The sequence below is a fragment of the Cetorhinus maximus genome, chromosome 5, assembly GCF_964194155.1.
Source record: "Cetorhinus maximus chromosome 5, sCetMax3.hap1.1, whole genome shotgun sequence".
Taxonomy (NCBI): Eukaryota; Metazoa; Chordata; class Chondrichthyes; order Lamniformes; family Cetorhinidae; genus Cetorhinus; species Cetorhinus maximus.
Genome location: NC_135883.1, coordinates 58,379,466 through 58,402,102, shown reverse-complemented (window position 1 = coordinate 58,402,102; position 22,637 = coordinate 58,379,466). Strand labels below are relative to the sequence as shown.

The window sequence follows — 22,637 nt, the reverse complement described above, 5'->3', positions numbered from 1 at the left end:
AGGTGTCACTAAGCAAATGGGGATATACAACCAGCACGACAACTTGTGAATGTGGAACTGAGCCACAGACTATGTAACATCTCCTGCAATGCCTATCGCTAGAGGAACCCTGCACTGTTGCAGATCTTGCCGAATTCAACAACGTGGCCCAAAAATGTGTCCAGTTCTGGCTAGGCCATGTATAGACTGTCCATGGACACGATAAGAAGAAGGTATACAAGGCCCGTTCCGGCCAGTATTCTTATTTCCCAGTTTTTACTGTTTTATCATCCTGGGTCTCCCTCTCGTTCCGGGGCCCACTCTTCCTCTCACTCTGGCTCCGAGGCCCGCTAACTTATCTTGAAAACTTACTTTCCCACTGTTTCTGCTCGTCCAATCACAGGCTGGTTTCTTCCTGCATTCGCTGCTGAAGCCTGTCTGCAGTAAATGCCGGGATAAACCAGCCTGTAGTTGGACAAGCAGCTTTAAAGCATTTTAAAAATGTAATCAGTTGAATGTCCAACAAGTTTGGTGGACCAAGTCCAGAGGGCTTGGGGGTCGGCAATGTGGCCCGTGGGCCGTGAGTTGGGCAAGCTTAGTCTAGTCCATAAAGTTCAGTTCCACGTAGGTTATTACAGCACAGGAGGCCATTTGGGCCATCATGCCTGTGCCATCTCTTTGAAAAAGTTATTCCCACTCCCCTGCTCTTTTCCCATAGCCCAGTAATTTTTTCAAATTCCCTTTTGAATGTTATTATTGAATCTGCTTCCGCCACCTTTTTGGGCTGTGCTGCCCAGATTATAACATGCTGTTTTAAAAAAATCATCTTCCCCGTTGATTCTTTCGCCAATTATTTTAAATCTTTGCTCTTTGCTTTCTGACCCTTTCCCCAGAGAAAATAGTTACCTCCTTCGTCATTCCATCAAAACCCGTGATAATTCTGAAGCTTTCCATTAAATCTCTCTTAACATTCACTGCTCGGAGGAGTACAATCCCAGGTTGGATTGGATAATGACTTTACCAGTTGAAGGTGACATTTTTTCAGGAGAGATTCCTGACTGCTTATCCCTCATCCTTTGTGGATGAAACATTCGGAAAATTGTTTTTGTTTGCTGGGAGATGGAAATGGGCCTGGAAAGTCATGCATTGTGTTCATCATCATGGTACTCGACACAGATTGATTCAATAACTTGCTTTCACAACACTCGTGTGTGCCAGAAATTTCAGTGGTGGGGGTCCGGTGGAGGTGGGGGTGGGTTGCGCAAGGGGTTCTCCCCATCTCCTGGAATGCAGATCAGTGGAAACCCTGCACAAATTCACATTTACGCATTTCTGGAGGATTTCCATGGGAGGTATGCCAGGAAAATGTGGGGGGAGGGGAATGCACCCCATTCCCCTCATCGCCTTCCTGGAAATACTACTCCGTTGCAATCTATGTGTGCCAACCGTTTTTGAGGAGGGCAGTGTCCCTTTAAAATAATGTTTCTGCACTATTTTGGCTTCGTGGCTGCTGGAGGAAAAAATGCGACCTGGCAATGCTACTGTTAATAATGAGGGTAACTTGCAGGTCACAATTCACCACAGCTCTTTTTTATGTTAAACTGAACAGGATTGCTATGGGTTCAGAAACTGCAGGGCAGACTACATAACTTCTTCCAGAAAGTTCTTTTGCATCGCTTCCAGCCATAAATGAAGTTTTTTTTTGCAGCCGTTTTTTCCAACATTAGTGAAATGAAAATGAAGAAAATTTTGGGTAGATTTTCTATCCATGCAGTGTTTGAGTGGCCCGCTGACAGTGCCGACAGGAGGCTTGGTCCTGTCCTTTTCGGGAACATAGTGACATCAGACTTAGGAGCAAGAGTAGGCCAGGTCAGGCTCAGTAACATAGAGCCAGTGGGTAACTAGTGGTAAATGAATACCCTTGGGCCAGCCAAACAGCTTTGAGCTGCTGAAATATCAGGCAGCATTGTTGTCCCTCTGTCCTGGTGAAGGGTGTGTATTGGGGTGGGGGACCAGGGGAGAGTGGAGTTGGTGGGTATGGCGGGGGTGGTGGGGGGGGGGGGGGGGGTGAGTGGGCCCTCTTAGTTCCATGAAAATAAGTCAAAACATTCTTCCTGAGCTCCTTTTCAGCAGGGCTGCTGGCAGCGACTGGGAAATCGGGGCCCTATGTGCTTCACAGAGCCACCATTGGCATATTAGTTCCTCCCACTTGAGGGTGGATGCTCCACCCAGCCAGAGGTAAGCGAATTGTGGGGCCACATCTTATTCGGGACATAAGTGCCTCACTTCTGTCCACTGAAAATCCTTCCTTTTTGTAAAATTGTATATGATTCTATGCCACTATTTCCAAAAAGAGCAAGGCAGTTCTCTCCGGTGATTATCTCTTAACCAACATCACTAGAACGGATTAACTGGTTATTTATCACACTGCTCTTTGTGGGACCTTGCTTTGTGCAATTTAGTTGCTGTGTTTCCTACATTATGACAGTGATTGCACTTCAAAAGTACCCAGTCAGCTGTGAAGCGTTTTGGATGTCCTGAGGATGCAAAAGGCACTATATAAATGAAAATTGAAATTTTCTTTAAACCAGTCACAAATAGAACATTTTAAAAAATATGTTAAAGATGCCTACATTTTCTTCTTAGTTATTCACAAATCAGGTTGTTACATAAAACCATGGACTTCCTGTGATAAGCTCTCAAACAAACAAAGGTTTCCATTCTGGTGTTTGAGTCTTTATAGGATATACAAGTTGACTCCAGTGCAATACCTAGTAATACGAAGCAAATGGATATAAAATGCAGGTGATGCTGTAAGCCTTACTATGTTTTAAACTGATAACGACATAAAACAAAAATATGCTACTGGCACTGAAACACTTGAAGTTATTGCTAACTTGCTGGTTTGTTCATATTTTTGAAAGTAGCTTTAACACCATGCCCCACTAATGCTCGTTCCTCCATGCTAAGAATGAGTAGCTTTTTAACTGTAGATCTATTGATGCCTTAATCATTAGTTCAAGGCTCATTCCAGGACTTCAGCACATAATCTAGGCAGACAGTCTAGTGCTGTAATGAAGAAGTGCTGCATTGTTCAGATAAAATGTTAAAATGAGGCCTCTTTTCTGCCTGAAAGTAAAAGATCCTAGGTATTATTCAAAGAAAAGCAGAGAGCTTGCTTAGATGTTCTGGACAACATTTCTCCCTTAAGCAACACTAGTAAGAAACAGATCAGGCGCTTTGCACCTAACAGAAGAGGCGCTTTGAAGAAGTGTCATATGGACTCAAAACGTTAACTCTGTTTCTCTCTCCACAGATGCTGTCAGACCTGCTGAGTTTTTCCAGCATTTTCTGTTTTTATTTAAGAAACAGATTAACTGGTCTGAACTGTTTGCTGGAACCATACTCAACCCAAATTGGCTATGACATCCGTCTACACCTCAAGGTATATAGTTATTTGTAGTGTGCTGTTTTGAACATTTTATAAGATGGTTATGTTTCAAATTGTCTCTTTTAATTTAAAACCCTGGAATGGAGGATGATGTGAAGTTGTACTGAATTCTGCCCAGTGACAGGCCCTTGTGACCTGGTTGCCCTGGGTACAGGGGCTGAAGTCAAAACTTATTGAAAGTCAGTTGCGAGCTTTAACACCTGGCTACAAAGGAGTCAGTTGGCCTTACTGCTGCAGATTCACAGGCTCTTAGAGTCAGTCAAACCGAAGGAGTTGGGAAAGGAGAACCCACAACAGGCGCTGCTATGCCAGGCAGAAGAAAAGGATGGCTTTTAGGTAAACCACCAAGTGGAAGGCTGATGAGGATGGAACACATGTTAGAGGAAACAAGGATTGTGAAGAGTTAAAGACCACAGAATCACTAAAGGATACCTTGTAATGGGAAGTCTAGTCGATTATGCTGAAGGGGTTGAGTGAAGGGGACTTTTTTCAAAAGGACACTGAATGATTCACTCTGGTGAAGTAGGGAGAAGGGATCCTGTAAGACCTGGGAGTAGCTTTAGACTTAAAACTCAAGATTACACGTCTACAGAGAGTGCAGTGTAATGCAGTGTGGGGTTTTTGGTTGTGTTAAGAAGCTGCTAGGGAATACCTTTTCCATAGTTTATTGTATTAGCTGCTTACTAAGTAATGTATAGTCAATATTGATTTTAATTTGTTTTTACAGTAAAAATTCTTAAAACGTAAAATTTTGTCATGTGATCCTTTGCATAGATCACTGGAAGACTCATTGATCTTTTTAAAATTATCGGTCTCTATGCAGATCATAACAGTGCTTTGCGATACCTGAGGGAGTTATGAGCCACTATTTGCACAAAAGCTTTTTTAAATATGAGGGATTTCACTACTTGGGAAATTTGTGTTCCCTGATGCAAAGAAAACTCCTCCCAATCATTCTTATTTATGACAGAGGCCAAAATATTCCAACCTAAATTAGCATAATGAATTAACTCTCTGTCAATGGTAAAAAGTGAACTCAACAATGTGAAAAAAGTGTATCTTGTCACAGGTAATGATTTGTTTACAGGTAGTTTACAATTTAATAGAAAGAAATTTTGCATGTCTCTCCACCCGAATATAATGGCAGACTGAAATGCAATTTTCAATTATTGTCACGTTACAAAATTCTGCTTTACATGTGTGAAAACTGCAGGCTTGGGATGGTGACATGATTTCCACTCCCTAAATGGCTTCAATTGATTACTGCAATGTTAGACTGTTGCGATTGTAAGTGCTTTAGTGTTCAAAGAATTCAATGTTACATCATACAAGTTAAACATATAGAGCAAAGGAATCTTTCAGTACTCCGCAGTTCTGACATTATCTAAAACATATGCAGGATATATCAAACTCTAAGCAGGTTCTGAAGTATAATAGTAAGAATGGTTAATTCAAGAGTTTGCCAGAAGATGCTGAAAGAACAATAAACTATTTTAAACACTTATCCTGACTGTGTACTATGAATTGTCAATTGTCTTCTTTAGTTATTTGTCCATGTCCTAATATCTGTGTATCAATCAATGAAAAATGAATCTGACCAGTTGCTTTAGCATTTACAAAGTAATCTGTTGTGCTATGTTTAGCCTTCCAAAGTGACCTTTGGAATCATAGAATGTTTACAGCTCAGGAGGCCATTCGGACCATCGTGTCCATGCCAGCTTTCAGCAAGAACTCAGCCAGTCCCACTCCCTGTAGCCCTGCAATGTTTTTTTCTCTTCATGTGCTCATTAAAATTCCATTTTAAAAGCCACAATTGAATCTGCCTCCACCACATTCTCATCACTGACATACTGCATTAAAAAAATCATGTCGCCTTTAGTTCTCTTGCCATTCGCCTTAACTCACCTTATGTGAATTCCAGTAATCAATTTACTACGCAGCTAAGTAAAGTGACTTTCAAAGGCTCAGCCCTTTGTACATTTATAGTGGCACACTAAATTTGGAGAACATTACAATGCAAGGTAAGCAAAGTCGATGTTGTTTGTTGTGACGTTTTAATGCTGCTTCACTTGAGTACCTTAAATGTTATTTTTGTAATAGTATTATTGTTCACCTATTATTTTATGATTGTTTCAGCCTTATGTGGTAAGCATTGGAATGTGACTGAGGCAAAACATCTATAGTCAGTCTATAACAATGTAACGCTCTGTGAGAGGACAGAATGTGGAGAGATTACTTCTTCGTTCCATCTCCAGGGCTCACAGACCCTAAGAGATAAAGCATGAGTGGATTCCAAGTGGCCTTGCATTGGCCGCAAACATTGTAATTCAGTTGGATATGGGTGCTGTGCATACACCTGCACAATGTAACCAGGTGTAATACTTTGTTGAAGAATCAGATGATTGGAACTTGTCAAATAGGCTGTATCATGATGATTTGAGGGTGGTTTAGTTCGTAGTGATGAACCTTTTCCAGCTGGATCAAGGAAATTTTGTGTTCATGGGTTTTGTTTTAGTGAAAATATAGCAGTTAAGCGAATATTGATGGCCCTGTCCAGATATAAGCTTCTGGGACTGCATTTTGTCTGATCCCCCGTATGGAGCAATTTGTTTCTAACTCTACTAATAACCTGGCTTCTACTCCTTGTGTATTTTTTTACCCTCCAAGTACTACTTGGTTATCAGTCAGGACACTGCTTCTTGTGGATTCTACTTCTCACATCAATTGTCTCCCTACCATTCTGAAGGAGTTTATTACTTCCTGATGTATAGTTCAACTGGAGCACCATGGCCATTATTCACTTGCTAGCTTTGACAGTGATTGCCAGCTAACTATTTAATTGTAGGGGCATCAGAGCTGAGTCTAAATCTGTCCTTTTCCGAGCATCCATACACATGGACTTCCATCTATATTCAGTAGACGGGGACGTTTTTTCCACTCCCTAAATGGCTCATTTGGCAGAAGTGGGGGACAGTGGGGAGGGGTGTGTTTAGCAGGGATGTTCCTAGCTTAGCTACTTAGCTGATAAACTTGCTGAGTATTAAGGAAAATGTTCAATGGGCTCTTCTGGCTCTTTGTCAAAAACCTTGTAAAATTTAATCTCCTGAGTGTCTGGAATCAATTGTGCCAATATAAATAGAACTTGATCTTTGTGTTCTGAGAATTCAAAATTCCAAGTTAATTTATTGAAATGTGAAGGTGGTGTTAAGGAACTGATTCTAAGAGAATGGAAAAATGTGAAATGTGGGGAAAAAACACTGATCATAACTCAGAGTTGTTTCTATAAACTATATCATTAAAATGTACTACGTGTTGCACAATACTACTCATTATGAGCATTATGAATGCTCATGAGCAATTTGGCCACGTGCTGAACGACCTGCTAATCTTAGCCAAGCTATCCAGTGAAAGAGCTGAAGAGGAGTAGATATCGGAGTTAGTCATCCAGGACCACTTACACACTTCCGAGCAGCTAGTGACATGGTAGTCTTGGCAGAGACTTGCAGTCAGATCACTGCTCAGAATCACCACTGAAAAATGCCACACAAGGGGAGCCAAAGCAAATGAATTTTAATAAAATGAGATTTACCTGAGATGCTTCGTGACTTCTGCTAGGTTTCTAGTTAAACTGCAGCTGTGTATTATTGACCTAAGTAGCGAACAGTACAGATCTGTAACTAATCTTCTGACCTAGGGTATGTTATGAACAAAGCTGACCCCAAAAATAATGTTATGACGTAATTTTGAGATGAAATAACTGAGTGTTCAAGGCTATGAAGATGACTGACAAAGTTGAATCGGGTACTTTGTTCATGATGATGCAGGGATCAAATAGCAGAAACTGTTAGAAATAAAGAAATGAGGAAGTGCTGTATATATGGGATCACAAGGGAATTGGATGTATTCTGGGAGGGAATTGAAAGGTGCAGTGACAAAGTAGGTAAGAGGGGTTGATTTTCAAAAATGTCAGGTAGCATGGTCCAATTGATTTTGCATGTTCCTTCTGAAACTGCAATTTACCCAAGATAAAATTATGATCTACCTGGGCCAAGGTGATGACAGAAGGATAAAGAGAAAATGTCGCTTACCTTTCTATAAATTACAATAGCAACTTTTGCTCACCTGTTCAAGCAGTCCCTAATATTTTTATGCATATCTGTGCATGACCTAGTAGGTGTCAGCTCACCACATTTAGTACAAAGACTAGGGGCCAAATTTTTGCTGATTTGGAAATTTCCCAACTTGGCAGACCCACCTCAGTTTAAAGTGCCCAGTCACATACAATTCTTGCTCTGGGGGTATGGGGTGGGGTGGTAGCAGGGGCAGGATAGTTGGCCTGCCAACCCCAAAAGCAAATAAAGGCTGCCACAGAGCCAGGTGAGTGCCAATGCAAGCTAGTTAGGAGGCCCACCTTGGTACTCTGGGACTTTGTCCCAGTTGTAATAAAAAGTTAGGCCCCTCTAGTTCTCACCCCCTACCCACTCCCTTTGGTCTCTCAGACCCTCCATGCCAACTAATGGCCCCAGCCACTCACCCACTTATTATAACCACTTAAAGATGTCAATCAATAAAGACAACAATGCACTTGTCAAAACAGATTCCCTACTGAGCTAATCTTTTTATTGGTCTGGGCTCACAGCCAAGCATGCATAATGAGGACAGGTGGCCATTTTGTCAATGTCTCAATATTTAGTTGGATACAATTAATAGTGTTTGAATCCTGTTATTGATACTTTGTCTGACATTTTTATGGGGTTGTAGTAACAGCAGTCTGTTTTCAACGTACATTTCGGAATGGGTGTTTTCTCAGCAGGCCCATTGGTTATGTGCTTGGTGCATACTGGGTGAATGGGCATGAGTTGGTATTGAATTAGCATGGAGAGTATGAAGGGCCATGGAGAATGGCTGGGAGGGATGGGCAAGACCTTTTTAAACTTACCTTTCAAAAGGTTCCCAAATCCAGGCTATAGTTCACAACTCCTGTGAGATCCATGAACTACAAGACATGGAAAATCCGGTCCAACTCCATGAAAATTGCAGGGGACTACGAGATGCCTACCCCCACACTGAAACCAGCCAGGTCATGAGTGCAGGGTGCAAGCTTACTACTTGCACCCTTATCCTGTGCTGGCAAAAATTGCCCACATTGAGAATGGAGGGTATTGGGAATCCTAAAATTGGGTTGTGCCTACTTTTAAATGGCTCCTCAAAAGTCTGGCCCTTGGGCATCTATCCTACCCTCCAGTCCAGCACTGAGCAAGCGCTACTTTATTACAGGTATCGACTTCAGACACAACACTGAGACCTCTTCTGTTTGATTCAGGTGGATGTAAAAGTTATCACATTGCTTGAAAAGCAAGGCCAACATTCCTCCCTCAACCAACACCATTTAAAAAAAAGTAACTGGTTATTCATTGCTGTGCATGGAATTTTGCACAGAGGCAGTGTTTATCTAGGAATAGTTAGCTCTTTTCGAAGTAATTCACTTTTTGTGGTGCATTCCGAGACATCCTCCGTGACTTAATGAGGTATTATATAAAATGAGATGAAAATAAAAATCAGGAGGTACTAAATAGACTGCAGATTCTCTATTACCAATTTGATACTATTGCTCCGTCTTTCTTATTTACAGCATTGTATAAAACAATGTCTGTGGTAATATGTAATTCTGAATTAGAAATATAAACTTTCTATTATTACTTGGATTCATAAGTGCTGGCAGGAAGATTGAGAGTGCACTAGAGAGTTGCTATAGACACATTAGATATGGGAGATTCACACAACTAATCAAACCTGATTCCATTGAATACATCGATCAAACCTGCTGAAAAACTGCCACAAGCATTTAAGCTCTTTATTACAACATCACTGTTAGATTGCATTGGTCTGTATTAAAGTTTTACATTTTCAATCAAAGTTTACAATGTCCATAAATGAAATGTTAATAAATACATCAATAAACAATTAAGAAAAATGCTTTAAGCTGCACAGTGCATATTAAGCCTGAAATGTTAGCTCTTTTCACAAGGTGATAAAGTCAGCAACTCCCATCATATCATGGATTATTTACAAGTGACTCAAGCACTGTCTATCAAAATGCCATAGTCTTTTATATATGAATGGAAAGAATGGTGGTAGTTCAAGGTGTTATCACTGTAAACATCTGTAATTGTGTTCAATACACAGGATGAATCAACTTTCCCTTATTTAATAATTTTACAGTTTGGTAGGGAACACTGGGAAGAGAATTCTGCAGTAAAATATGCTGTGCTTTCATAATCATGGAATGGTTAATCATCACCAATAATTCTTGATTGAAAGTGTCAGTTGTTATTTAATCCCGCTCTGCACAGGCTAGTGCCTTTACCAGACTGTGCTGGATTAATCTGACTAGTGCTGGCTTAGTTCATAAGAGTCAAGTACTTGAAAATAGAGGCGAGATGAATCAGAAAACTTGTTTCTGTCCACATAATTGCTCATTCCAGTGCTTAACAATGATCGTTGTGGCTGCATCATTAATCATAAAGCAGGTTCTTGAAGTTTCTATCTTCACAAGATCATCTTCCTCTTGCAGTTCAAGTGGCTTTATCACATAACAGATAACAGTTTGACCATCAAAAATATCATAAAAAATGTTTTCAATCTGTCATTTAAAAAAGTCTGAACATAACTGAAAATATTTCAGTTATTTCTAAAAGTATGGCCAGAACCCACACCACAATGCAATTGAACATGGTGAACGCTTACTGCTAATGTCTTGAATTCGCCCCTTTATTCACATGCTGAGGCTTTAGGAGACTGACAACTGAATCACATGGCACCACATGCATTGGTTGCACTAACAGTGCAATAGGCAAACATTTGTATTTCCACATATATTACACGAGCTGGAATCACTGAATCACAAATATAGTAACAGTCCTGCACAATTGTTTGGTTTCCATTATGATGATGATAATAGACTCTTGAGCACCACTTGGCATTGAGTTTTATCTATTTTAGGGTTCAACAGCTTGTATGTATAACATCTACAAATTACATAATGCATAGTGCTGCATATTTTTCTGTAATCTCGCATTACAGCATTGTTCCTGTGATGCTATGCCGTCCACTTGTTTGATACCACTGTATCATTTTTATATCTTGTAACACATCAATTCAACCGTGTTCAGCATATCTCCCAAATAGCAGTAAAAAGGTTGTGATTTCTTGAAAAACAAACCAACTATGCATTATGAGAATAACAAGATGGATAGAGAGCTTGAAGGAATAATTCAATCACAGACATCCAAATGCCCAAGTTTTGCTCTGGTTGTCCAGAATGTCACTGCATACACATGCCACCTTTAGTGTCAACCTTAGTGCTTTGTTGTGCTGTGTGAAGGCTGTACATGAGCAGTGGTTAATGACAGACCACGTCAAACTGGAGAGGCAATACTCCAGTCCTTGATAGCTGATGGTTTGGCATCCAAACTGCAAATCATAGTGTAAATGTGGTCTTCTGCAATCTGAGTTCAAGGAATAGGCAGCAAATGAATGGCTGCAATATGACAGCATATGTTGTCATCACATGATGCCATATATTTGGGCACGCACCTCCTAACTTGCAAATTTTTGTCCATAAAGAATGCTATTCCCAAGTAACTACTCAATTACTGATGGCTTTAACTATGTCTTCATGTGAATGCACTGATTGTCATATATCAGTACAATATCATTGCATCACAATCATTACCAACTTAAGACTGCTAAATTCAACAGTAACGGACCAAAGTTTGGAGGTGCAGTATCAATAAAATCTCCAAAACTTGGGAGGATTTTGCTCAGCTCACTTATTACAGTGTGAATAATCATCCAAATAGTTACTTGAATTACATATTGTATCGCACTGCCAAGTATTTTTACTAGAGAACATTAGCAATGATAAGGTCCTCATCTATTGACTACAGCAACCTGCCTCAGCATTTGCAACCCTTCCACTTACACAGGCTCACAAAGATTAGCTTTAATTTGGAACCGTAGAATGGTTACAGCACAGGTCATTCAGCCCATGGTGTCCATGCCACGTCGAACCAAAATTAGCTTTTCTGTCTAATTAGGGCTATGCCATTCTTTTAGTTGTTATTTGGATCAAGAGCACATTAACGGATTGATTATTCAAGTAGTTTGGTTAGAAACATAGCCTGGTAATGACTACGAACTGAGTCCATCAAATGAGATTTAACTTGACTTTTAAAACTATACATAAAATACAGTCTAAAACATGTTCAGGTAATTAAGCATAAGAACAAGATAAACAAACTGGAATGCAACAGAATCTGCATATGCAATACAGTGGAACAGACATAAGTTTTCCTTTGAATCAGGCCATTTATAACCAGAGTGGGTACATCTGCACCAAACAAATGAGGTAACATGGGTGTTGGTAAGGCTTTGTTTTAATTATATGTGGCATAACAAAAAGCAGACAGTTACAATGAGAACAGATACCTTGTAAATTTGACCTTGGCAGTTGATGGGCAACACAGTAAGACTGCGTGTAATTGTGCTGGTTTAACAGACATTTCACAGTCCAAACTCATACTCCAACAGGCATGGTTCAACAACTAACGGTCAATTCTGTACTTCAACATCAGCACATGAGGGCAGAATTCTAGTTTAACATTTTTTGGGTTTAAATAGGGAATTACTTAGGTTGGAAGTGCACTGCTGTTTTTTATGTATTCATATCACAATTTAGCAGCAATAAGTTTTCTATTTAAGTCACTAGACTGGACAAAAAGGATATTCAATTGATTTACATCAATCCCACATGCATACCCTGGGCCACTGATTCTGCATTAAGTTCCATTGTGGGTAACAATGGACACTGTATTATACAGAAAAAGACAGCACAAGTTGTTTCATGTGTGTTTAGCAACACAATGATCCAAACCAAGAATACATTAATGGAATAAATTGTAAAGGTATTTTGGCCTCGAGTTGAAAAAATTAATTGTGTCGTGATGGATTGATCAAATTAAAATGTTGTAATGTCAGGGACAAATAGTTTTGTGCATTATGGATTTTAAAGTGCTAGAACAATAGGGTTTGATTTTCCCTCATTTAATTGTGAAAATAAGTCTAAATAAAAAAAATTTAGAATATAAAAACATGAATTTTAACTGCTAAAGAAATTTAATTTTAAGTTTCCATTTTAGAAGATTCTATGTCATAAATTTGTCACTTTTGGTTTGTAAAGAAGTATTTCAGCAAACAGAATTCCTAATTGGACATAAAGAATTGTAATAAGAGGCCACTGCAAATTAATAGCAAACCCTAAAGGAAACAAGTGCTCCTATGAAAGTGATGGTTGTTGGGCTGCTGCTGCTCATCCCACTTATGTTATGTTGTGATAACTAGTATTATCACAAACAATTAAACATTTGACCAAACTTTACACATGGTTGAAACATTGTTCATGTTCATGAAAGAATACTGTCCCCTCCAATCAACTTTCAGCAGTGGAGCCTTTATCAGTTTTGGTCCTGCCCCCTGGGAAGCTCTCTTCAATCCCTCTACTTTGTAATTGCACTATCATCCTACAAAAGCCTCATCAAAATCTATCGCTTTGATCACGTATTCAGTCACCAACCCTAATCCTTCTCTGATTACTGTCCGATTTCCTGTGCATTTTGCCTGTGAAGCATTTGGAAGTTCTGTTTTGTTAAAGATGCTACAAAAGTGCAAGTTATTGTTGACAGGGGAAATATTCAATACTGTTGTACATAGGATGGGACAGGAACAAATTGTGAGCAGTTCCTTTGCAATCAACATAAAGCACAGGAGCAAAAAAAGCCTCAAGATATTGTGATCTGGTGAATTCCTGAGTACATTCCAAATTTATGCAAGTAGAAATGCTAGATGCTGGCACATCCCCATGGACAAGGGGCTCACTATTCTCTATACATGCCCAGTCCCTATTGTTAGTCATGCTGTTTTGAGGTGCTTATATAGTGCAAAGCAGTAAGTGACTCATTATAAAGATGGAGGTCAGAGTCTGTTTCATTCTCTAGTGCCTAGCTCAACAGTGGCATTCATGAGCCACTAATATCAGGCTAGTTACCTATTCTGTTGGTCACATGGTGACAGAATTCTATAAAAGCAAGAAAGAGAGATTTAAAAAGGCTTTACTTCATAAACAAGAAAAAAGGCCATCTTCATCCAATAATCTAAAGCTGCTGACAACATTGGCAAAACATACATCAGTTGTTTTCACGGATCTTTTAACAGGACTATCAATATATCAGGGATATTATGAACAAGCCAGGTTAGGCTATGTTTTTAATAATTTACATAAACATTTGTATGGTCTGTCTAGTTTCCAGAGCTGCTTTTTGTGGACGATATCTTGGTTATGCCAATACAGAACTAGTCAGTTGTTCTTAATTAAATTCTATTATTAACATTTTCCAACGTGGGGGAGGGGGAAAATTTCCTTTATATAAAATCATAAACCTGTTTATATAAAAAAAGGTTTATACATAGCACACAGAGGAATCCTCCCCCATGACGCTGAAAGTCACATTCATGTGAAACAATCACTGCAATAGAAACCTACTTTTCCAACCAAATAATGACATGTGAAAAAGAGCTATCATGGAAAAATGCGGCTAGATTTTAAAAGCCTGGAACAGATACTGTGTTCTCATAAATTCAGTTCTTATTGCACTTATTCTAGTCTAGTAAAAACTTAATGATTGCTATCCTGTAGACAACCTCAGCATATTCATGGTCAGACTACATATTTGAGCAACCATTCCAGTAATTATTCACCCTAGTAAAATCTGTGGGGGGTTTTAATCAGTGTTTTCTAAGGCTTTGAGTATGTTCATGGATATTGACTTTAGAGATTATTTCACTCCAAGATCCAGGACAACAGCTATGTCTTTTTAGGCTACATTTTATTGTAATGGCAGTCTGGGGTTGGTAATTGTGGGGTACAAAGTACAGCTGGCAACAGTCAAGGACTGCAAACTGCACTTTTCCCTGAATAGGAGAGTTCTGTCAATTATGTGAACAAGCAGCAACAGAGAAGGTTTCAGGATGAGGCAAAGCAGAGGCGCCCATTTTCTCAAAACTTCACAAGTGGCCCAACGGACTGCCAGAGAACTTACTAAACCTCACTTCACATTGGATTGGAGTTGTACTCAATACAGGGACAAGCCCAAGCAATACAAGACAGCTTCCAACGGGAGTTTTACACTACACTTCAATGCCTTCAGCTGGGGCCCTTGGTTTGGGGTTGCACTAAGATTATCAGATTGGTTTACAACTTAATTAATTACAATTCTTGTTTACATACAGCCAAACGTGTTATTTTTGTCCATCATATTTTCTATTGTGAAAAATTTATTTTATTGCAATTTTCTTGTTGTAATTCCTGCTTATGGTGTGCAGAAATCCCACTAACAAGATTTGTCACCTTTTGAGCACGAGGCTCTCATCCTTCAATCTAATGGAGTTCAGTACAGCTCAATGTGCCCGAGTATTGACTCCCACCTATTTGTTAGCGTTATGTGATGGAATGAAAGTTGAACTTCCAAATGCCTCAACAAAAGAAGTGCAAGCTAATGGATGTTTTAAGTTTGAAGGAATTTAGGATTCAAAAGGTAGTTATATATAGGCATGAATTTGTGAATCTTCAGTTTCTAAGGTTATAAAAAGAAAAGCAGATTTCTTCAAGGATTGAGAAAGGAATGAGAACCAAGATGGTAAACAGAAGTATGAAAGGAAAATGGCTGATGTTGATGAAGCACTACTTAGGTGGTTTAATCACAAAACAAGCTCCAAGGATTCCTTTATGAACAGTCGTTTGCAAGCTCAAGCTAATGAGAATATCAAGGAACTGGGCATTACTAATGCAGAAGTCAAGGTCCAGAGTTGGCTGGGAAAATAACAAGCTTCCTGTGCTTGCTGCATTTGTATGTAAACAACCCAGCAATTTGTGGTTGAGGAAGAGATAAACGATGAATTGTGAATCGTCACAAATTGCTGGACAAGTTCTATCATTTTGCCTTTAGCCTCATGAAAATGGAGATCGTCAAACACCCTGCATCAAGAAATTGCTGTATTTGTGCCGTTTAAATAAATTTGCTGCAGTTAGGATTGGTACTAAATTACAAAGACCATTTTCATGATGTGATTTACTTCCTGCACAATGCCATTCAACCTCCCTGGCCCAAAAAGCAAACAATCGAAACTGCGGAGTCAAATTCCTGCAGGTAGTAAGTAGTTCTTCAAGGCTTCGAAATTAAATTCTTTATCTTACTTTCCCTTTTTATCTCTTTCTTCTCGTAATCCAATCTTTCCCTCATTATTTCTCTTTCTGTAACTGACTTGACTCTAATTCACCCCATTTCTTTCTCCTCCATTCCTCTGTTCTTTTTCTATCCTTAAATCTCAACAGATAAATCACTGGCCCCCTTGTTTACCAAGGTCCCAAATGCCCTGACCATACTGTTATCAGCTCGCACTTTCAACAATTTGTGGCACAAACATTTTTCAAGATGAGGAAGGAAAAAAAGTAACAAATGGGGCATGCTGTAAAATGCCCTACTCCAACAAATGTGGGCCAATGTCTTCTTCTGAAAGAAACAAAAACAGAGGATGGGAATGAAGATGTGCCAGAGCTGTAAATTCCCAAAGTTACAGATTTTGCACTGTGTCCTCTTCTGCATCGGTGTAGCGAGTCAATTGTTCATGAAACTTCTGAGATACTTTATACGTTGGAAGGGGGAGTGCGGAGTTTTGTGACCGTATTATCCTGTATGCACTCTAGTATAAAATTTACTCAGATATGGTTATTATGCACCAGATTAACTTAGCATTTTGCTCCTTCCCACTTTATAGAAATTCCTGTTTTATCACAATTTGCAAGCTTATCCTGAGCAGTTGCAACTAAGTGGGTTTCAATTTTCTTAATAACCTGATAAGGTAAAGCTAATGCATTGGAACATTGGCAGCTTGCATGGAATGTATTAGGTGATGCAGAATCTACACTAATTATCTACAGATCTTGGGAAGAACTTGGGAGGGATGACATTAAGTTAGTCCTTATGTGCTAATATTGTTGTACATTGAGGGCACAGCAAACACTGGCAATCTCTTAACAATGAAATTGTGTGCTGGCATAAAAACTTAAGAATCCCACAAGAGTGTAAATATAAACAAATATTGGGCAATGAAAGTTGAGGTTCTACTTCAAACTTGGTCAATGAAAATTCAACTGATAACTGTACACAATCCAAATTTTGTTTTCATGTTTTAAATCCAACCTGAATCAGTTGGACTACTGTAATATAATCAGTGCAAAACATCTGCTATTCTCCCTGCCCCAAGGATTACACCATGGGATACTAGGTACAAAGTTATCCCTTCCCTTGAATTTCCTTTGATCACCATTTTTGTACAAGAGTTAACAAAACCCCTTGCGCGTCGGCTAAAATAATGGTGAAAGGGATCTCATACAAGCAAAACAAGCACTTGAATACTAGTATTTGATAATTTCACAGGCTGTGTAATAACAACAGGCTATGAATGCTATTAGATGACAACATGACACAATTGAGCTATTTTTATATAATGTAAAATTACCCTTGTGAAAATTTACTCGAACTAATCACTGCTTTAGTATCAGGTGTATATTTGGTAGTGAACTCAAGGCAATAATCTCAATGGACTCATAAGAGGTATAACCATTAAAAGTAAAGTTAGAATGTTACTTGCACATCCACTACATATGCGTATAAAATAAACTGAGTAATTCACAACAGTTATATCACATGGAAAATATTATTTGAATTTTATTTTCAGTTCAATCCACACCTACCAAGTTTAAAGTTTGCCTTAACTTGCATTGCCCATTCTGTTTAAACAGTTTTTATTTAATTCTGTCCTTTGGTTTATGACATGCGCTCTGTATCATTCATGTGATGGCATCCACAGTGCAGCAAGTATTGTCATATCATCCCTGTCAATTTATCAAGCGGTAATAAACATTATCACAGGGATATAATAGTCAGTAATAAAGCAGTAAAAATTCCTGACATTGTAAGTCACACTCATCTATTCAGGCGTTAGAAAAACATGAAGAAATCCAATACGCAAACTCCAACTGGTATTGATATTGGCATGCTAATAATCCAAAATGCACGTGAGTTTTATCAATATCTCAAGTTCATAATTTAATACGTCATCCCAGAATTACCACTTTACGGCAAATTCCAGGGAGCTCACAACTTCTCAAATATACTGAATAGAAAATGTTGGAAATACAGAGAAGGTCCATTAATATCTGAGAAAGTCAGGTTAGCATTTGTAGTGTGGACACCAATGATAAGCAATTTCTTTGGGAAGGTTCTCTTAACTGACCTCTGTAATTTCTCGTTACTGCCAATCTTCCAACAAAATTATGGCGGGCGCTTGGGAAAATTCCAGAGAAAATTCACAGTGTTAACATTTGTAGTGTTGCACCATCTGCACTATCCATTCCCCCCAACACCCTTTACCACTAACTGACCTCTCCTCTGTATCCAATGTGCCACAACTTTCCACAGGGCGTTTCACAGCCACGGAGGCAAGCCTGACTGCAGGTGACAGTGTAAAACGGCCACTATCTTATCTGACCAGCTGCCTGTTATGCATCTCCCCTGATTTTAATAAGATGTATAACAGGTGGCTTATTCAAGATTAGCCCATTTCATACTATCGCCCAAAGATAATCAGCATCCCACCCTGCAGACCCCGAAAGACAACATTTCAGCGCATGCGGTAGTCTTCAGATTTGCAGCCTTTCACCTTGGCATGGGTGTGCCCAAAACTGTTGGGCACCAACTCAGAGGTGGCATTAGGAATGCACAGAATCTCCTGTCCACTACTACACCCCTTTTGACAGAAACTGTGGTGTTTCACTGTACTTACAATCGTGATTCATTGAAGTAGTAAATAATAAAGGTGTCATGGCCAGAGGGTAATTCCAGCACAGGGTAATGATTTTAAAATCCAGCTGCAGCTTGTTGTTTTGCCCAATGTCAGTAAGAAGGCTGCAGTGTAGTTTCCCACCTTGGTGCTGCTGCTGGGCTGTCTCAGGGCACTTTGCTGTGGAGAGACGTCGGGCTCCTGTCGGGGAAGGTGAGGAAGACAGGGAAGAGCAGCCCTTTGCCCTCCACACACGGCTGGAGCTCCCGGCTTTGGAAAGGTGCAGGCCTAGGCCCGGTCTGATCCTCGTCCTCCTCGGTCAGGGTGAAGCGCAGGATGCAGGCTCGGTTGACACAGTAGATGTCGCGGCCCATGAGGGCGCAGCGGAAGGGCTGAGACGGGGAGGCGGAGGCCGAGGCCGCCGCCGAGGAGGAGGCGGGGGGCAGCAGCGAGCCACACTCGCTCCACAGCCGGGCCACCGTGTTGTACTTGGAGATGGCGATGGCCCGGCTCTCCCGCTCCAGGTCAAAGCGGTACAGGTACCGGCCCAGCGCCACCATGTCTGCCGAGCGGCGGCGGCTGCTGCTGCACGGGCACTCCTGCCACTCGTCCCGCCGCGGGTCGTAGCGCAGCAGCCGGTAGAAGAGGGAGCCGCCCGACACGTAGATGTAGCCGGAGCAGGCCGCCGCCTGGTGGGCCACGGCGAAGCCGCCGCGGGGTAGAGGGGCGGCCGGGCTCCAGCGGTCGGCCCGCGGGTCGTAACGCTCGACGCTGAAGAGGCACTCGCCGCCGATGGCGTACAGCTGGCCGTCTAGCGCCACCAGCTTCAGCTGCGAGCGGGCCTGCCTCATGGGCCGAAGCTCGGCCCACTCCCCGGTGGCCGGGTTGTAGCTGAAGACCCGGTCGGAGGGTCGGGCCCGCGGCCCCGAGCCGCGGATGCCGCCGGCCACGAACAGGTAGTTGTAGAGAGTGCACAGGCCGCAGCCGCGGGTGTCGGCGGCCGCCTCGGGGATGGGGCTCAGCCGTTGCCACTGGTCCGCGGTCGGGTCGTGCCGGTAGAGCCAGCGGGCGGGGCCGGCGGCCTCGGGCAGCTCCGGCGAGCCGGGCTCGGGGCTCTGCGAGCGGCTGCCCTCCCGGCTCACCGGCCGGCTCGCCCCGGGCGACGGCCGCTCGTACACCTCGTTGACGTCGGCCAGCACCAGGCAGCGCTCGCCGGCGCCTGCGGAACTCGAGGACGAGGCCCCGCCCCGGGCCTGAGCCTCAGCCTGGGCCGTCCTCCTCTTCAGGATCAGCTCCCTCTCGGCTCCGCTCAGCCGCCCGTAGACGGCGGGTTCCCGCAGCACCTGCAGGTAGTGATCGCTCATGAACTTGTAGGCGGCCTCCCGGAGCTCGGGCAGCCGCTGCCGCTTGGCCAGGCCCAGCAGCTCCAGGCAGTTGCCCAGCTCCAGCTGCCCCTTGAGCGAGTCGACGGCCGAGTGCACGGCGCACGGCATCTGCAGGTACTGGGCGCCGGCGATCAGCTCGGCCGCGTTGTCGGCCCGGGCCGCCATGCCCGCCCCGTACGAGTAGTCGAGCAGCAGCCGCAGCGCCTCGAAGCTCAGGCCGCGGAGACTGAGGAACTGGCGGGACAGGCGGGCCCGGAAGAAGTCGCTGCGCTCGGCCAGCACCGCCTTGTGAGCCCGGATCCTCCGGCCCGCCACCTCGATCACCAGGTCGGGCTCGGCCGGGGACTGGGGTGGGGCCGGGGCCGGGGCCGGAGCAGGGCCGCTGCCAGCCTCCAGGCTCCAGTAGGTGAGAGGTGCCGCTCCCCGCTCCTGGGGGCCGATGTTGTTGTTATTAATCAGCTGCCGCTGGCTCTTCACCACCCGGCCCGCCGCCCACACCGCCGCCGAGCCCGGCTCCTTCTCATCGCCGGACGGCGCCGAGAAGCAGAGGGACGAGCCGAAGCTGCAGGACGAGTTGTCGCCGGGGCTGCCATCATCGCCTGAGCTGAACTCTTCCTCCTCCCCGCCGGCTGTCAGGCTGTCAGAGCCGGCTTCCAGAGCCGGCGATCCGCCGCCCTTCGGCCTCTCCCCTGCCTCCTGCCCAGGTGTGTCCATCCCAGCCCCAGCTCCCAGCCTTCGACCGTTCTGCTGCTGCAGCCCCGGATCCACTTCACCTTGTGCATTGCCCACACCTGAGCCGCCCTTGCTGGCACTGGTTCTCTCTTCAGTCTGTCCTCCTCTGCCCTGCGGAAGCTGGGCTGCTGTGTCTGCAATCACACCGCCAGCACCTTCCTGGCTCCCAGCCTCCGCATTAATACTGCATTCTTCACCCACCTCTCTACTGGGGGCAGCACAGCCTGAAGTTTCGCTGCACACCAGGTCCCCCTCGCCAGGGCTGATTTCCCGTCCTGCCGGCTGTAACCTCCTTGGGCAAAGTTTCTTCTGTAAATCATTTTCTGCCAAACACCAACTCTTCTCGCCGCTTTGTTGCTCGAAGGAAACCGGCGACGCATTTGGCAAACAAGCCTCTGTTTCTGTTCCACCAACATCTACTGTTTTATTGTGCTCAACCTGGTCCCTTGTGAGAGTTTGCCCGTTGCTGTGGTTTTCTGCATTTACCCCATTGTTATTCTGCCCTGGGAAAGGACTCCCGGGAATGCCTATTAGTAAAGACTCAAGGTCCAAACTCTCGTTCTTTTGCAAAGGGGAAGCACCAGTGACAATAAATAGATCCTGGCCAGACTGATCCATCGATTAGATAAGATTGTACCCGCTGGCTTACAGTGTAAGGGTCCGTGATGTTGTTGGCATAACTTCCAACAAATGCCTGGATCAGGCACCTCATTCAGATACGTTTTCCTTTACACTCCCTCTAGGTTTTCAAAGATTGCACATTTACCAGCGACGCTTTGTGAACCAAGTATGGCTTGACACTGCATCGAAGCAACCTCCTAGGGGGCGAGGTCGAAGCTGAGGTTGTTATCGCCAAAGTCCCATGGTCGTGTACTTTTGTTGATTAGGTCGGAAGGATCTCATAAGGCCAAGCTTCCCTGTTGTATTCGGTGTCGTCGCATCCCTCTGTATAGAAAAGAAAATAGCTTATCAAATAGCTGCTCCATTCAGCAACAAAAACCAAACCGGATCATTCTCCGATAAACAGTTGTTAGGTATTTTGAAAATGTCACATTTGAAGTGAGATGGAGCTCTCAAGTGATCACCTGATTTGGTTGGTTGATCAATGTTTTCCTTCTGTAGGAATTTGCCTTGAAATTCAACTTTATATTGTCCAAACATGAAATAACCAATATTCCTTAATGAAATTCCTTAAAAAGTATTTGACAGTTTTGTTTGTTTACAAATGTACAAGTTCATGATACAAATCATCTCAAAATACCTAATCAAGTCACCAATCTGTAGGTCAATAGAAGTGAAAATGGCGGCCCGTTCTGGCTCCTCATGTAAAATAAGTTTTTTTTGCAAATATTTGTTTATGAAGACAGCGCCCCTTTTGAAAAGTTACTGAACAATGCCATTATTTTGGCATCAACTTCCTCCGGGTTCTCGTTTTATAAGTGCTATATTTAAATTAAACATGAGTGGGTGTTACTTCTCAAGCAGTGACAGGTAAGTAGGGTGTGTTGTACATGTCCCTGATACATATAAGATAATACCCAGTTTATCTTGGGTCTGCATCATCATTGGTTAAATAATGTCTGCTCTGATATTTGCAACAATAAAAACAGGTTCACCCAAAATAGGAGACTGTGTTGTCGCTAATTTAGCTATTAAAAAAGAAAAGACTTGTATTTATTTAATGTTTTTCACGACCAGCAGACAACACAAAGTGCTTTACAGGCAATTAAGTAATTTTGAAGCATTATAATGTAGGAAACACGGCAGCCAATTTGTGCACAGTAAACTCCCACAAACAGCGATGTGATAACGACCAGATAATCTGTTTTTGTGATGTTGATTGAGGGATAAATATTGGCCAGAATACCAGGGATAACTCTTAAAATAAAAGCAAAATACTGTGGATGCTGGAAATTTGAAATAAAAACAAAATGCTGGAAAAGCTCAGCAGGTCTGACAGCATCTGGGGAGAGAGAAACAGAGTTAACGTTTCGAGTCCGTGTGACCCTTCTTTAGAGCTCTGAAGAAGAGATATACGGATTCAAAGTGTTAACTCTGTTTCTCTCTCTCCACGGATGCTGTCAGATCTGTTGAGTTTTTCCAGCATTTTCTATTTTACACCATGAATAACT

At 42.5% G+C, this 22,637-nt stretch overlaps 1 protein-coding gene and 1 long non-coding RNA gene across 2 annotated transcripts in view; one reads left to right on the top strand and one right to left on the bottom strand.

Moving 5' to 3' along the window:
* The window catches only part of LOC144680666 (uncharacterized), a 475,346-nt gene that overhangs the window by 215,634 nt on the left and 237,075 nt on the right, over positions 1-22,637 (top strand). The window lies entirely within an intron of this gene.
* On the bottom strand, positions 11,851-21,255 carry kbtbd11 (kelch repeat and BTB (POZ) domain containing 11). Its single transcript, XM_078541901.1, has one exon. It carries the CDS (start codon positions 21,121-21,123, stop codon positions 18,556-18,558), a length of 2,568 nt encoding a protein of 855 aa, XP_078398027.1. The 5' UTR covers positions 21,124-21,255; the 3' UTR covers positions 11,851-18,555.

Bases quoted from the DNA above. Each gene is read 5' to 3' on its own strand.
- kbtbd11 (XM_078541901.1), bottom strand. From the start codon at position 21,123: ATGGATCAGTCTGGCCAGGATCTATTTATTGTCACTGGTGCTTCCCCT.